Source organism: Paroedura picta, chromosome 6, assembly GCF_049243985.1.
Source record: "Paroedura picta isolate Pp20150507F chromosome 6, Ppicta_v3.0, whole genome shotgun sequence".
In the NCBI taxonomy this organism is placed as follows: Eukaryota; Metazoa; Chordata; class Lepidosauria; order Squamata; family Gekkonidae; genus Paroedura; species Paroedura picta.
The window spans coordinates 74,479,298-74,495,915 of NC_135374.1; the positions used below are offsets into that span (position 1 = coordinate 74,479,298).

The 16,618-nt window shown below is 40.1% G+C and overlaps 1 protein-coding gene across 14 annotated transcripts in view; it reads right to left on the reverse strand.

Annotated features, from left to right (window-relative positions):
- Positions 1–16,618, reverse strand: part of CNKSR2 (connector enhancer of kinase suppressor of Ras 2) — a 222,645-nt gene that overhangs the window by 182,650 nt on the left and 23,377 nt on the right. For all 14 annotated transcript variants that reach the window (XR_013232003.1, XR_013232005.1, XR_013232004.1 and 11 more), the window contains exon 2: positions 10,414–10,577. Coding sequence is in view for 11 of the 14 variants with exons in the window: in XM_077343051.1 (XP_077199166.1) it covers positions 10,414–10,577 (164 nt within the window). In the remaining 3 variants the exon portion in view is untranslated. The remainder of the gene's footprint in view (positions 1–10,413; positions 10,578–16,618) is intronic.

Here is a 16,618-nt window from a genome sequence, read left to right on the forward strand (position 1 = left end):
CCAATCAGGCTTCTCCATTAAGGGCCAATTAAAGCTTTCAGCAGGCTGCCTGAAATGTATGTAAGTTGCCTGCAGGCCTGCTTTTCTCTGTTCAGCGTTTGGAGTAGGAATTGTTAATGAAGAGCTATTGTTTTCGACGAACTTGGAATCTGTGTCTTGCCGAACCCATAGACATATTAAATAACAAGTTTCAAGCAGATATAGGTCCCAGCTCCCCCTCCCATACCATCGGTTCCCAAAGTCTGTGATCTTACAGAATGCACCCTCTTATCTTCAAAGAGAATTTACAACAACACCTAGAGACAGGATGTAGTAGCCATAATACTCAGAACATGGTAAGAGAACAGATGGTCCAAGGACCTGAGAGCACCTGAGAAACCAGGATGGGGAGAAACCAGCCAGCTTCCCGAGGAATCTTGTTACATTGTTCAATCAGCCATGGCATGAGATAGAGGCAAACATGACAGAAACTATTTTGAGTAGTAAAAGGTGGGGTACAAAAAAATGTTCTTTTTCATGCTCTGCTCCTTGGCTCTCAGATATATCTGCTCCTAAACCTCTCCAGACCTCAAGTCCAAAATTTATGGTTGCATGTCCCTTCCCTAAAACTTCCTCCCTTCTACCTTTAAAAGACGTGTGCCCTCTTATTGGTTGATTTGTGTGTCCATGTGTATGTGTCTACACGATTGCTTAGGGACACAGTTACCAGGTGCCCAGTGTACGTTATTACATTTTTAGTTCTTTTATTTCATTTTGTAAACAATCTAGTTATTCATCTGTGTTTACAGTCACTCTCACACTTTCTTCAAAATTTTAGTTTAGGGTGTTTCCAAGATCTATCCTGGCTACAAAGTCTCATATAGTTCCTTTCTGGAACCCATTATAAAGCTAATTTCCACTTCTCTGGGTCCAGTTGGGTGACAGGGGTGATATGGGTTATTCCAGGCAATATCAACTGTGAACAAACGACCCAAGATTTACAGCACAAGCCTAAAGACACTTTCCTAAGAATAATCCCTAATTAATAAACCTGATCAGAATTCTGAGCAGCCTTCCGTGAGATGGAAGATTATTTTCACAAGACCTTAGACAGTTTATTTATGTAGTTTTCAAATTATAATCAATATATATATAATCAATGTATCCAACTATGCAGATCAGTAAAACAAAATAATGTAGGCATACACAGACAATGGGAATTTTTCACAGACCTGGCAGACTACTCAGACTTTCAGGGGGGGACGGACAAAAAATGATGGGGGAAGGGTTGAAATTTTCTCCCAAAAAAATGCCAGCTGAGATCATGTGAAATGACTGAGCAGTTGCTTAGCAACTGAAGCACTAGACCCGCAGTCTAGGCAATCCTGGCAAAAATGGAGAGAGGAATACAGTGTGGTGAATGCTGTAAAGTAGAGAAAAAGCTAGGAAGAGAGAGTGTGGGAAATGGTGTAGACAAAAAACCTGGCAGAGAGACAAGGAAGGGAGCCTAAGAAAAGGGCAGAACCAGGTTGTGTGTGTATGAAAAGGAGAACTGTGGACTGGGGAAAAGCTTGGTAACAGAGGAGGGAGTGGGGGGAATCTGTAAAAAGAAAGAGTGGAAAATGGGAAGTGGGCTGAAAAAAAAGGGATGGGAGAGGAGGTCTGGAAAGAGGACGAGAACACACTGGGCAGAGAGAAATCAGGGGCCAATGTGGAGTTAATGAGATCCCTCACCTTGTGAGTGCTGAGAATCCACCACTTGAGCTAATATTAAATCTACACTGTCTGCAAAATACAACTGATTTATTTTAAGGTAAAAGTAAAGGTATCCCCTGTACAAGCACTGAGTCATGTGTGAACCTTGGGGTGACGCCCTCTAGTGTTTTCATGGCAGACTCAATACGGGTGGTTTGCCAGTGCCTTCCCCAGTCATTACCGTTTACCCCCCAGCAAGCTGAGTACTCATTTTACCCACCTCGGAAGGATGGAAGGCTGAGTCAACCTTGAGCCGGCTGCTGGGATTGAACTCCCAGTCTCATGGGCAGAGTTTTCAGACTGCATTTCTGCTGCCTTACCACTCTGCGCCACAAGAGGCTCTTATTTTATTTTATTTTTACTTATATTTGGATTTATATAAACGCCCCTCCCGAATACCGGCTCGGGGTGGTTTACAACATAAACCAGAGCCATAGGGAAGGGTGGTATAAAAATCCAAATAGATAGATAGATAGATAGATAGATAGATAGATAGATAGATAGATAGATAGATAGATAGATAGATAGATAGATAGATAGATAGATAGATAGATAGATAGATAGATAGATAGATAGATAGATAGATAGATAGATAGATAGATAGATAGATAGATAGATAGATAGATAGATAGATAGATAGATAGATAGATAGATAGATAGATAGATAGATAGATAGATAGATAGATAGATAGATAGATAGATAGATAGATAGATAGATAGATAGATAGATAGATAGATAGATAGATAGATAGATAGATAGATAGATAGATAGATAGATAGATAGATAGATAGATAATAAACATATTAAAAAGTCTTCATAAAACAATGGTAAAATTATAAAACAGCTAGAATTCCAATTATCAGCACAGCCTACTTGCAGATGTTAAATTCCTCAGGTCTTATTTGCTCCTGGAGGGAGCTCTTCTGGGGTTTTATAAGAGGAGGCCAATAATATCTGACCTGGTTAGCATACATACAAAGTACAATCAACATGGCAGAAAGTAAAAGGCACATGTGAGACTTCAATTTTGATGACTGTGAAACAAGTATCTTCACATTTTAGAAAGGTTAACTTCTCCTACTCAAAGACAGACTATTCCACAGAACCTAGAACATATTACCCTGTCTCAGTTTTGTTACATTTGTAGAATTAATCTGTTTTCAAAAACTTCTATGGGAAACCCTGGCAGTTAAGAAGACCTTTAAAGACCTTCCATAAACCATAGATAGCAATATAAAACTGGATGCTAATACTTCTGCCATGCTACCCTGAAAATTTAATCAAGGTCAGTTCCACAATTTACCTCCTGTGGATTTTTTCATCCACAACATGAGATTTTGCCTTTATTTGAACAACCAGTTCTACCAATTAACAATATACTGGATGCAAAGGTGAATTCATAGAACTCAGCAAAAGATCAAGCTATTTTGCAAGAAGCAGAATCACTGGCCCACAATAACATGTTTAAACATTTGTGCTAGTATTTTCAGAACACTACTAACTATTTTCCTTTAATTACTGTTCTTTTAATCTATCCCAGGGATTCCCAGCCAAGGCTCCCTGAAACCCTGGGGCTCCATGAGAACTCCCTCAGGGGCTCCCCAGTCTTTCCCCATATCCTGCTGTAATGGACTTAGCCACAAACTATTCCCAGCATTGTCATGAAAGCAGGGAAACCAGCAGCTTCCATGGACCTGGGGGTGGCATTCCCATGTGGTTTCTCCACCAGCTTTTCTTGGCTGATTCTGCATTTACTTTCGGTCTCTCTCCCCCCATTGAAACAGAAAAGTGTTCTGCAATAGATTGGGAAAGCTCAGAAGGGGAAGGGGGAGCCAAGCCCAGACATAGCCTCTTTCTTTATTTTCTTGAATGGGGGGGGGGGATTGAAGACAACAGAGAAGGGAGAAAAAAAACCACAAGGCAAATCTCTATCCCCAGAAGTGAGGGCTTTTGCAGTTTCTACAGAAAGAAAATTAGGGTTTCCTCTTTAAGAAAAGCTAACAGCCTTGGCTGGCTTGACAGGTTTGGCCAATCAGAACTGCTCTACCACGGAGTCAGCTGGCCAATCAGCACTTCTCTCCAACGGAGTGCTTTCTCATGCTTTCTCAACCTGAATCTTCCAATATTGAGGATTAAAAGCACTCCTGGATATCGCGAAGAAATGGTAGGGTGACTCCCGATCAATCCTGCTTGGTGCAAAGGGAAAATTAAAATTGCCCAAAATTAAAACGGAAATCACATTCTTTGTAGACGGCAGGGACTGAATCGACCTGGGATTGGAATAAAAGCTCCATGAAATTTACACCCCTTTCCCCCGCCTCTCCTTTCTTTTCCCCCGCCTCTTAGTCCTCCTTGAACATGGGAGGGAGACATGGACAGCTGACATCTCTTCCAGCCTGGTTCTAGAGTTCTACGAAGCCTAAAAAATATTTCAGGGGCTCCTTCTTGGTTAAACAATTGGAAAAGGCTGATCTATCCTATGGAAATAAAATCTATTTATCTTGTTATGCTGTTTTGCCTAGCACAAATACTTCAAATTGCTATTAGTTTTATTATCCTGTGTACAACAAGGAAACACAAGCCCACGACTCTTCTCAAATATTTTTTTTTGGGGGGGGGGAGGTTAGATGATTATCATCTAACTTCTTAAAGTTCCACAACATGAAATAAAAGCAACTGTGTCTCAATGTTACAATATTTATATATTGCCTTTTTTAGACCTGAGACAGCTTATACAAAAATGGAATACTATATGAACACTGCAACAAAAACAACCAATTCAGGAATTTCAGCAAAAGTAGTGATTCAAATAGCACCCAGTCAGCCTCCAAAAGCCTCCTAAAAAAGCTGGGGTCTTCAACACTTTAGAAAAGCCGTAAGAAAAGACGTATTCCAGACTTCTATATAACAGTTTTCCTTAACCATGGTGCAATAGCAGTGAGACCCTGATACCTGGGGTTAACAACTATTTTATATAAACAGATTAAACAAAGCAGCATCTACTAAGGACCTATATGAGGAAAGACTGTCTCTATAAGTATAGTAGTCCCGGGCTGTTAAAAGTAAGCACCAGCTTCTCAAAATGGGCTTGAAAGAACGAAACTAACTACTGCACTTGCAACAAAAATGGTGCCCTACATTCATCAGGGCAGAGTGTTGTTGCTTATTCCATTCCAACTACAGAGTTATTTTTCAAGACAGCCCCACTTAGCAATGACAGCAGTAAATCATAATGGTGACAAATATATGATAATACCTCTCTCCTCCAAAAATGGTCAAATGCTTCATGTCAGGTATAACACTGGTAAAACCATTTTGCAAATAAGTCCTCCAAAATATTAACCTATTTGCTCATACATACATGAGCATAGTAACCCGTTATAATTAGTAGCATAATGAAGATAAATCACCTATGCAAATAAATTACAGAAAGTTAACTAGCCTGTCATATGTGAAGTTTAAACTACAGACATTAGAAAATACAGGCTTAAAATATCAGATTAAAAAAAATAAAATACAAAAGGGAAGAATATTTGGCTTTGATATTACTTCAAAGAAGAACAAGAGCATATCAAATCAACACTTTACCTTTACTGACCCTAACCGAGTAAAACTGAGTAAAAAATTGTTTGGTTACACTGATGCCTATTTTTAACAAAAATGCAAAGGGATTTGCATGTGAACTTCTATATGTCCTCTCTTGTTCAGCATCCCTTTAAATTGAGCTAGATATCTTAGAACTCCAAGTCTCCATAGATTATCTCTGACCAGAGTAACAATAAGCAATATTACACTGCACTGAATTATTTGAAGAAATCTACTTCTTCTCAAGGCAACTGCAGTTCTTTGTTGCAGTATTTGAAATTGCAAACTGCTAGTTATAGTTCAGTACAAAGCTCTTTGCAGGATGAAAGTATGGAGGTTTCTTGTACTTAAGTACTGACATGGTTTAGTAATTGGCAAGAATTCAATCAGTGATCCACTGGCCATGTCAACTGGGTCAGAATCATGCTGCTGAATAGAAGGCGGAGCCATGGCACTTGGATAGCTCGAATACTTCGAGCTCCTGTTCCACTGAGGGTCAATCGCTGCTGGGATTGACAGAATCGGGTTTTGGGTACGCTAACCCACCCACAATCTTCTCAGGAATTCCTTGTGAATCTCTGGGGCCTCTCTGTTCCGCAGGGAAATTAATCTCCCACTGGAACGTAAGCTCAGTGTGCACAGGGTCCAGCAAGCGCCGTCCGCCATTTTAAAATCTTTTCCTCCTTTTCCTCCCTTTTCAACTCTGCAATCTACAAAGCTTATTCTAATCTACAAAGCTAATTGGATACCTCCCTGCAAGACCTTCGACTCACCACAACTCCGGAGTGAAAACATCTGGCAGACATCAGATCGAGCCTATAAACAGTGAGTGGGGCTTCCCCCGGCACCCTCTTCCCTGGAATAAACTCTCGGCGTGGAAAGTTGCTTTCTTTAATTCAAGCAAGCTAGAGTGACAGGAAGACGATTTATTGCAACTGAGGGGGTGGACATCTGCCAAATTCCAAGATATTAAGTCATTAATCAACGCAGAGATGCAAGTGCTCTTCCGCTTCTCCGTTTCTACTTTTTCCCCCGTTTCTGGCTCTGCTTGAAGCCACCTCAATATGAGGCAGGCTAATTTTCTTTTCTAAGTAGAAGAAGGACTTAAATTAACTCAAACTAATAAGTAACAGCTCTTATTGCATCCGTTTTGGTTTTCAGAGATAAGAGAGATAAGAGCCGTGGGTGGAAAGATCTCGCGAGAACTAAGTTCCAGAGACATTGCTTTAATATCAAAACAGACTGTTGCTTTCGTTAGGACTCTGTAGGACCTCTACTGGTTATTTGCAAAATTGCAAATATATTTTGGAAACAACATATGCAAAATTGCCTAAGTCTAACAAAATTCTAAGCCTGGAACATGTTTATGTTTAAAGAATTTGCATATCTTCTAGAGAAACAAACCCAAGACCTGAAAGAATTTACAGATGGCTTGCTTAAAAATATGCTCATGGAGTTTAAAGGCATTAAGGAAGAAGTTTCTAACAGGAATGATGAACCAATAGTAGTGGCTGATGATAGCTCTAAACAAGATGGAAAACTACCAGCAGAAGAGGAATCTGAAATTATGGAGATGGAAAAGGGGATGTCAGAGTCTTGCAGCTCAGATAAGGACACCCTACCTAAGAAGATATACAGCCACTCCAAAGCAACAGTACACAAGAATCAATTAAAAGACATATGGATCTGCGGTGAAAGCAATCGATTGAAAGGAGCTTCTTGGAAAAACATCTGTACTGATATTGGAGTCCAGGAGGTACAACTGTTTCAAGATTCATCGATGTATACTCCGAGGGAAAGACTACAACTGTACTTTCCTAGCCAAAGACCAACTGGACAGAACATTAGTCAATGGGAGCCACAAGACGTAACAAGCCTCGATATGAGACGCCCTTAAGAAGCTTGGGGAACGGAAATGTGACACAGTGGTTGAAATTCTTTTCCTCTTTTCCCTCCTTTCCGTAGCTATATAGGTAATATAACTAGTTAAGAAGTTAACCTGGGGTCTAAGATCTTCTAAGTAAGCTGAATTTGTATTATTAAATCTAATTTCGTAGTGTCTACCAGCCCAAAATTAAAGCATAACTAAAAGGAGATACCTAATGGAATGGGTTTACACTATCATGTAAGTGTGGGGTTTTAGATTTCCTATGATAGCTGAATTTGAATTATCTAATATATCTCTGTAGTGACTTTCAGCCTAAACTTAAAGCATAACTAAAAGGAGGTTCCTAACTGAGGTGCAAATGTAACTAATGAAGAATTTATTCTATTAACTAATGAAGACTCCATTTTATCATTTTTGGTATTAACAATGTACACTTATATAACTTAATAACCTTAGCAACCCATAAACATATATTTGTTTCTCTTCTTTCCGTACAACTAAGCAGGCTTGTATTTTTTCCTTTTTCCTTTTCCCTAGTGGAAATGTGGAGGGCTTTAGGACCACGTTAAGTATAAACTGTTTATGATTGTTAAAATTGTTAAAAACTATGTAAACAAATGCTGAAATGATGGTAACAAAGTAGACTTCTCTTTTTAAATGTGGTGCAAACGTGAAAAAGTCTATAAAAAGTCTATAAGATTTGGGTAAAAGTCCATAATATTGTAGCCAGTCTTATAATCTTAAATGAAGAGAAGAGGGTTTTTAAGATTGAAACGGGGAACCAAAGTGTTCTTCCGCAGTGTCTCCCAACCCACACACAGAGCTTCTTCTTCTACGCGACGACGGCAGCAAGACTAGAATTGGCCAAGAAATGGAAAACGCAAGAACTACCCTTGACAGAAGACTGGCTGAATAAACTAGCTGATTTTGCCAAGATGGCCAAACTGACACTAATAGTTAACGGAAGAATAGAAGAGGCCTTTCAAGAACAATGGGGCCCTTACCTGAACTATTTAAGGAAATAATACAAAGGGGATTAAAACGGGGAACCAAGTGTATCAAATGAAGAGCATAACCCTCCTTTTCTGTATTAATAATGTAGATTGCATGTATCTCACTGTCTTTAACTCTGGAAAATAAAATAAAAATTCTCTATAAAAAAAAAAGAATCATGCTGCTGGACAGCATACTACAAATTGTTCTCTGAGTCATCATCTGGTCATCAGGATAAAATTCTAGTTGACAATGGCCTCAAGGTTCCCTTTTACTGTCAAAAAGTGGTTCAAGACACTCCCAAACATACATGGGAAGCAGGCATATACACTGTCATCATGTCCACCATTCCTGAATTCAATTTCTGTTTGTATGAACTATTTAACTATGGCATCTGAGCACCTGTTCAGGATCTATACAATAATTGGATGCTTGCAGAATGAAATCTAGAACTGAATGCCATTGTAATAATGACATCCAAGATTTGGATGCTCTTTCCCAGACCTTAAGTATCATCAAAGACTTGTGGGCAGCCACAGCTCAATTCCCCTAGTGCTCAACAAGCCTTCCCAATAAGCAAGCAATTTCAGAAAATTAAGAATAGGGCCTGGACAACCAAGGCTAGCCTGATCTCATTAGATCTCAGAAGCTAAACAGGGTTGGTGATGGCTAGAATTTGAGAGATCTCCAAGGAATACCAGGTTGTGACATGGACACAGGCAATCTCTTGCCTTGAAACCGCACCAGTGGTCAACACCATAAGTCTGCTGTGACTTGACTGCAAAAGAAATTTTTTTAAAGTAATGGATATTTATCAATGCTGAAGTATTTTACAAGACTGAGTTCAAGGTATCGAATTAATTTGGTTACATCAACAGTTTACAAAGGCATTTCAAAAAATGTAATGTTTTAATGTATTAAAAAGCAACACCCCTATGTAAAAGTACATGGCTAGAATCAGACTGAAAGTTCAAAGGGGCTATCTAGTCAGTGCCCCCTTTTAATTTATTTTAGAGATCATTTTGTTTACAAAAGGTGATGGTCATTAAAATATCTATGAAGCAAGCTGTCATTCCTAGCTTGAAAAAAGCTGCATCTGCAAAACACTAATTTTCAGTTTGGGAATAACCAAGGTCCATTCCGCACAAGTTTAATGTAGAAGGAGTGTGGTAAATTGTAATCACTACTAATATGCAGTTATGCACGACGTCGTACACAACCTGCCAAACTCCTAAAACAGTCCCGCTAAAAGCGCTTTGTTGTAGCGCTTCCAGGGAAATCCCAAAAAGTGGATTCACCCTCTGGAAAGCGCTACACTCTTGCAAACAATCTGCAACAGTTTCGAAAAAGTTCTGTGTGTTACCATTGTTGCGGTTTCAGCAAAGTCCCTCCCCTCTGAACTTCCGGCGAAGCGATCACCATTTTTTTTTCTCGGAGCGAGCAGAGAGCAACGAGCCGGCGAGCCTTCATTCACCCAGCGAGGCTTCTCCGGCTGCAGTCCCTCCACAGAGCTGCTTCAAAGCTCCCCTCAAGTCACCAAGCACAACACAGCCCCGTTTGCAAGTTCCCTTTATTTTCGGCCAAAAATCGCGCCTGTGCAAGGGGGGGTGGGGATTTTTTTTCACTCGGGGGAGCGTGGCAACGATGAAACGGCAGCTCACACGCCAGCTGCCAGCTAGATGGGTCTTTACGTTAGAAGGAAACAAGGAATCAAGGAATCAAAGCATATTGGTTGCAACGTGTGTTTTTCTTTTTTTTTTTAAGCTGTTCTTAAAGGGAAAGGGGCTTTTCTGAAGCATGGTAACATCCGCCCATTGGCTGCTCATTTGATTGACGGCCAGGGACGGGACAAAGCAAGGAAAAAATCGCTTCCTTTCTAGTGATTTTTGGCGAGACCGGAAACCTGTGGGAAACTACTGAAACACAACTGGATTCCACTACAAAGGCAGGTATGTGTTATGCCGAATTCCACTATTTTAAATTCCGTTTTTTCTTTCCGTAATCAATTTGCCACATTGATCCTGGTGCAGAATGGGCCTACGTCTTTTTGGGAAAATACAAAACAAAGTGATAAGGTTTAAAATGCTCACCTTTCTAGTACTGATGCTCATATTGCAATGCCAACTACATTTCACATGATTATGTAGTTCTCAAGTTTTATCATTTCAAAACATCCTATCTGCTTCCTCCCATCTATGTCACAGGAGCTTACCAAAGCACAGAGCAGGTCAACTGCTTCTAAGATAAGTTCTTGATGCCCAATTCGAGTAACTCCCAGATCCTCCAGTTCCTGGTGAGTGATACGTAGTAACTGGTCCCCACCAATCTTCTCTCTTTCAAAATTTTTGATATATTGCTGCAGGCAGTCATCAAGCCCTAAACAAAAACACCAGGAGAAGCAAATGTTACTGATATGAATTTCGCAAAACAAATTTATTTCTATCACATACAGAATAACCAAAACAAAAATTTCAAGCATTAAATAAAGGGTAAGGAGCAAATACACAGAACACAGAACAGGACTTAGGCCAGACACAAAGCTGTGCCTTTGTAACACTCTTCACAATGCTGAACATGGGTTGAAAATAGGGCTTCGCATTCAGGTTTGGCAAACTCCTGAAAATTTAAGGGTAGCACCTGAGGGCAAAGTTGGGAGGAGGGATGTGATGACATGGATTCTGCTGTCTAAAGCTCTCATTTCCTCCAGGGGATAAATGGGGATAATTTTTAATTCCCAGAGAACTCCAGGCCCCACCAGTAAACTGTTATCCCTAGAACTGGTAGCAGTCCTCAGATCACCGCAAGTCCTGAACAACAGCCAAACTTAGTTAATACTAACCATAGTTAACATCGGTATAAACATAACATTACACTATTTTAATGCTGACAAGAGAAAGGAAGGAAAGGTTTATGCCAGAATACGGAGGACAGCACAAATCCATGATCCATTTCCAGTCAATTACGATAATCACCCTATGCTGCGAAAGCTTTTCTATTAATTTCAATGGGATTGAAAATGCTTTGGTTCAACAAGATTGAGCCCTACATACTTTAAACCAGCTATTTAAACTGTATTTAAGCCAGCTACTAAACTATATTGCATTTTGCATGCAGCCAGATTTTACACAGCTAACAATGTATGTACTACATAAATAAAATGCTTGCCACCTTTAAAAAGATTTTAACTAAAATATATTTAAGAACTAAAGGCAGAAAAACACATTTAATATTTCTAGATTTTACTGAATTTAGGTATGAGTGGAAAACTCCCACAAGGTCTCATTCATACTATAAAACTTTTTCTTCCATCCTCCTAGTTTGCTTTCAAAGAGTGTAAAGCAGGATTATCATAGAGAGAAAGGTATCAGATAAAAAGTGTAGACTAGATAAAATTGTTTCTTTCATCTGGCATACATCCATTTATGGTTACTAACCCTCCTTAGAAAGCTGTTGACTGGCAGGAGGGCAAACTAGGCAACAAGAACTTTTATGGCTCAAAACACAGCCACAGCTTTTTATTCAATATTTTGGGAAGTGTTGGCAAGGCATAAGGATCGGAAACCTGCACAAGTGGTCAGCAGGCCACACCCCTGATCCCAGCAGACTCCGAGGGATACCTGCCCATTTCCCAGCTGGGAACATGGGCTCCCTTTCAGCTGACATCTCTTACTAGGGAAGTGAATCACCTTAGGTACCACAGAGGGCACACACCTTCCTTGATCCACCTCAAGCCACCTGGCAGTGTAAGCACTACCTTCCCAGCCAGGTCAGCCATGATCACACCCTGCCGCCTCTTACCTGGGGAGACCGGTACACAAACGGGAGCCCCCCAAAGCAGGCTCTGCCTTAAGCCAACCTGCAAGCTGTGACAATAGCTTTACTGTAAACAATACAACCCAAATACAACACGTTCACAACCCATAACAGAACTGCATAAAGAGAGGGATGGTAGGTGGGAAGCTGTCCAGCTGCAGCACCAGATGAAAGAAGGCAGAGCCAGTGTATGTGACACCTTTTATAGACTCCACATCTCCCCACCCCCTGTGGCATGATGCTCTCTTGCGTCAGGCTGCCAAAATGCATGTATCTTCTGCATGCACCTTCTCTTGCCACCTGCTCTTCCACTGTGGCCAGAGTAAGTCAGGGGCCTTTTAAAATGTGTTTTGAATTAGATTGTATAATGTTAATGTTATTTCCTTAAGTTTCAATTTTTTTAAAAAATTGCCACCTTATTCAACTTGATCAGAAGGGAAGATGACATTTAAACATTTTAAATAAAAAAAAATGTATTGCTAAGCTAGACTTTCCCCCCAAAGCTCATTATGTAAACTAACAAACCTCCTAAAACATATGGAAAATTTGGCTGGGAAATCAGCGACATATACAGGCATTTAAAAGCAATGCGTACTTTATATCATGTTAATGTATTGATTTGCTGTTATATTTTCTTTTATTATAAAAATCCTTAAAAATTAATACAAAAATAGCAAGGTAGCTGTTGTCATTAAACATTTTATTAGTTATTTTTTAATGTGACTTTGTGCCTCAGGACTTTTATCAATACTTTTTTCTAGTTGGTTTGTGGGTTCTGGCCATTTAAATCTAGCAGCTCAACAGGGCAGCCCACCTGCCAGTTGTTAGGCTTAAATGGCTGTCTATTTCACTTCCCCATTTCAAGCACAAGAAAGTGAAACAGACCACTGAAATGACGGGCAGCCATTTCACCTATTCATTCCTCTTCCTCCTGCTTTGAAGCTTTGATTAGTGCTTTGATTAAATGGCTGCCAGCTATTTCTCTGTTCATTTCACTTCACCCCAAACCAAACTGAAATTTTCCAATTTATGCCCATCTCTAGTCACAAGTGTTTTATTATTCAGCCTAAAGCTCTGGCATTTTGCACTAATAATGCCAACATGCTCCAAAATACAAGTGATTATCTGATGCTATACTGTAAGTAATTAAATGTAAAGAGCCACACTATCAAAATTTGTCATCCTTTGGACTGAAATTAAAATACAAGACATTAAATATTATAACATAATATTATGAAGTATTACATAATGAATGACTGCAAAGTAATAAAATATGACCATATTTTTATCATGATGCTGTAAGCCCTTCCAAGATATAAACCAGGGAAACTTCACCATTTTGCTTAGAAATTATTTGGAAAAAATCACATTCTGAATCTACATGTAGGCAATTATGCTACAGCAAAGCAAAATCCAAAGACAAAACCCATATTATTAGGATCAACCAAAAATACAGTATAGTCAAAGATTCTGAAATGTCAAGTGGTGTGATCTGCCAAGAGGAACTGATTAAGTTCACATCTTGCTGCACATCATGTCCTTTAGCATATGCAACTTCCATTTTGGAGCAGGCAAACAATAATATTTTGCACTGCACGTTATCTTGACCTTGAGGAAATAGCACCACCCTCTTTGTAGCTTTTTATTTAAAAACTTTTTCATAGAAAGGTTTTGTCAACTTGAACGGCCTATTTCAGGTTAGTACTCAGGATAAGAAGCCAATCTATATGCTACAAGAGAAAGAAGGATATCTCCCCCACAGTGTCATATCACTTGGAAAGAAAATTAATTCTGCAGTCCCAATAGGCAATTAAGACTCTCTGACCAGGAATAAAGCCCATCCACTAATACCTTCAAGCATCCTGTGAGCTGATATGCCAATCACTGATAACTAAGATGATAAATGAAGATAGGAGACTTTCTTAAAGGTGCTAGAGTTACCAGTGAGGTGAGTCTTTTTCTGACAATAGTAGGACAATGAGAAAAAGGCGGCGAAGACTAACCTGAGCCACCCGTTGGCGGGGCAAGGCCGAGCGGGAAGGAGCGACGCTGGCCACTTGTCCCCTCGAAGGGGAGGGGGAGGCTCAGGCTGCGCTCAACAGCGCGAGTGCCAAGTGGGCGGGGCTAGGCGTCTGTTTCGGACGCTGCCTGCCTGCTCTCTGCCTCTTTCAGGCTCGACAGGCAAGCTACCCACCCACCCTCCCTTTGAGTTATTCATTCATCGTTTGTTTTGTTTCTCACAGCGGGTATGCACATGGGAATGAACCTATTTAAGGGAGCCGGTATGCGATCGGCATCCCCGATGGGTTCGGGGCCTCCTTAATGGAGGTGGTTGGTAATGAGCAAGGGCCTTCCCAGTAGGGTAGGTCTACGCAGCTTGTTCATGAGTGAGTGGCTCTTGGGGGTAGCCAAGGTGGTTCGCGCCCTTTGGCACCTTGTAGGTTCATTTGGGAGAAGGTGTTGTGTTAGTCTCAGATGATACAGGGCTTTGAAAGTCAATACCAACAACTGGTAGCAAATTGGAAACCTGTGCAGCTGAAACTAGACTGGAATTATATGGTTCCTATGACCCACTCCAGTTAACACGCTGGCCACAGCATTCTATGACACCTGCACATTCCAGATAGTCTTCATGTACAACCCCTACGTAAAAGGCATCGCAGTAATGTAATTTAGATGTTACCAGGGTATGCACTACAGTGCTAAGATCTTTTCATCAATCCAGGAAGGGCCAATTTAACACAGTAAACATGAAGCTGCCTTAGACCATTGTTACATCAAACCATATCCTGTCTATTCTGTTAAGCAGCAGCTCTCAAGGACAAAAATATTTCAACAACTGAAATGTAAACCTAACTAAAAATCTCAGTAGAAATTATTACCAGATATAAATGCAAATCAAGTACTTTAAAGAACTATTCTCAGAGTCCACTAGCCAGCTTGTAGCGGGTAAATCCCTACCCTCAGTCTCAACACCCACCCTTTAGAAACTGAGCAGGAGAAAAAGGGCTCCAAAACCAATATCCATAATGAACCTTCAATAATTTCCCCATATAACTATGTTCTTTACTAAGCATGACAGAAAAAAATTCATACACATATTTTCACATAAGTATAATCTGTAGACCACCCTTTGGGCCAACAGAACTAAGTATAGCTCTAGTGCTACCCAAGTACACCCTTTAAATCACTGAGCCGTATAGAGCAAACTGTTCTGCCTGGATCAGCTGTATAAAAGCGCTTTCTTAAGCAGCCAGTTGGCTACCCAAGAAAGTTTTTATTTAAGTAGCTGAGACATGGGAGCAATTTACTCTACATAGCTCATCTGTTTAAACTGAACCAGTTTGGTTTGGTTCGTGGCTAGCCATACACCGAACTTCATTTCCATTCCTAGTGTGCATATTACTTACACTCTAATAAGTTATATTTATGATACTATGAGTGTTGCTTTGTTCATTTAACAGTTATTTTGTCAGCAAGAATAAAGTATATATGAGTTCTGAACAAAAAGGGTATATAAGGAAAATACATCTGACATACTAAATGCAATGACTTTGTAACAGGCCAAGCACTGTCTAGCAAATGTACTAATAAAGCTAACAAGCGTCTCTATTCATTTTCACTAACTTTTGATTCATGGTTTGGTCATTTCCAAGATGCAGCTCTGCAAACAATCTTTCAATGTCTAGAAAGCTATCAGTGATACTTAGTTCTTACCATTCCCGTCTCTTTAACAATGCCAACCTAAGCAGATCTACTCAGAATCCTAATCAAGGCTATTTTTTGTCAATTGCTTCCCTAGAAAGACTGCCCTGCATTCATATGGGAAAAATTGAAATAATCATCTCATTTTTGTTTAGAATTGTTTCATGAAACAGCAAACTAGAACACCCATATTAACTGTCATATCTGATAAAATAATAAATAATAGCTTATTATTAAATTTTCATCCCACCATTCTCAGACAAGCTGGCTTGCGGCGGCTTACAATATTAAAAATATAATCCCATAAATACAAGCTAAAAACCAGATAAAACAGAAAACAAACAGTAATCAGAAAGATGGTGGTCAGATAATCCTAAACCCCTATTACTCCATTACTTCTATTCCCAGCTGTGTCCATCCGTTGTAAGTCTGAGGGCGATGGTAGGTCCCCTCCCGTGGGTCCAGATTGTACAAGCACGGGGAAGGACCTGATCTTATTTGTATTTGTATTTATTGTAGAGCCTCTTGTGGTGCAGAGTGGTAAGGCAGCCGTCTGAAAGCTTTGCCCATGAGGCTGGGAGTTCAATCCCAGCAGTCGGCTCAAGGTTGACTCAGCCTTCCATCCTTCCGAGGTCGGTAAAATGAGTACCCAGCTTGCTGGGGGGTAAATGGTAATGACTGGGGAAGGCACTGGCAAACCACCCCGTATTGAGCCTGCCATGAAAACGCTAGAGGGCGTCACGACATGACTCAGTGCTTGCACAGGGGATACCTTTACCTTTTTTTACTGCCCTCCCAAAAAGATTCAGGGCGATTTACATGGAACAAGAAAACAATACAGGTAACATCATTTCTAGAACAACAAGGTGAATAATAACATTAACATAACAACAACATTA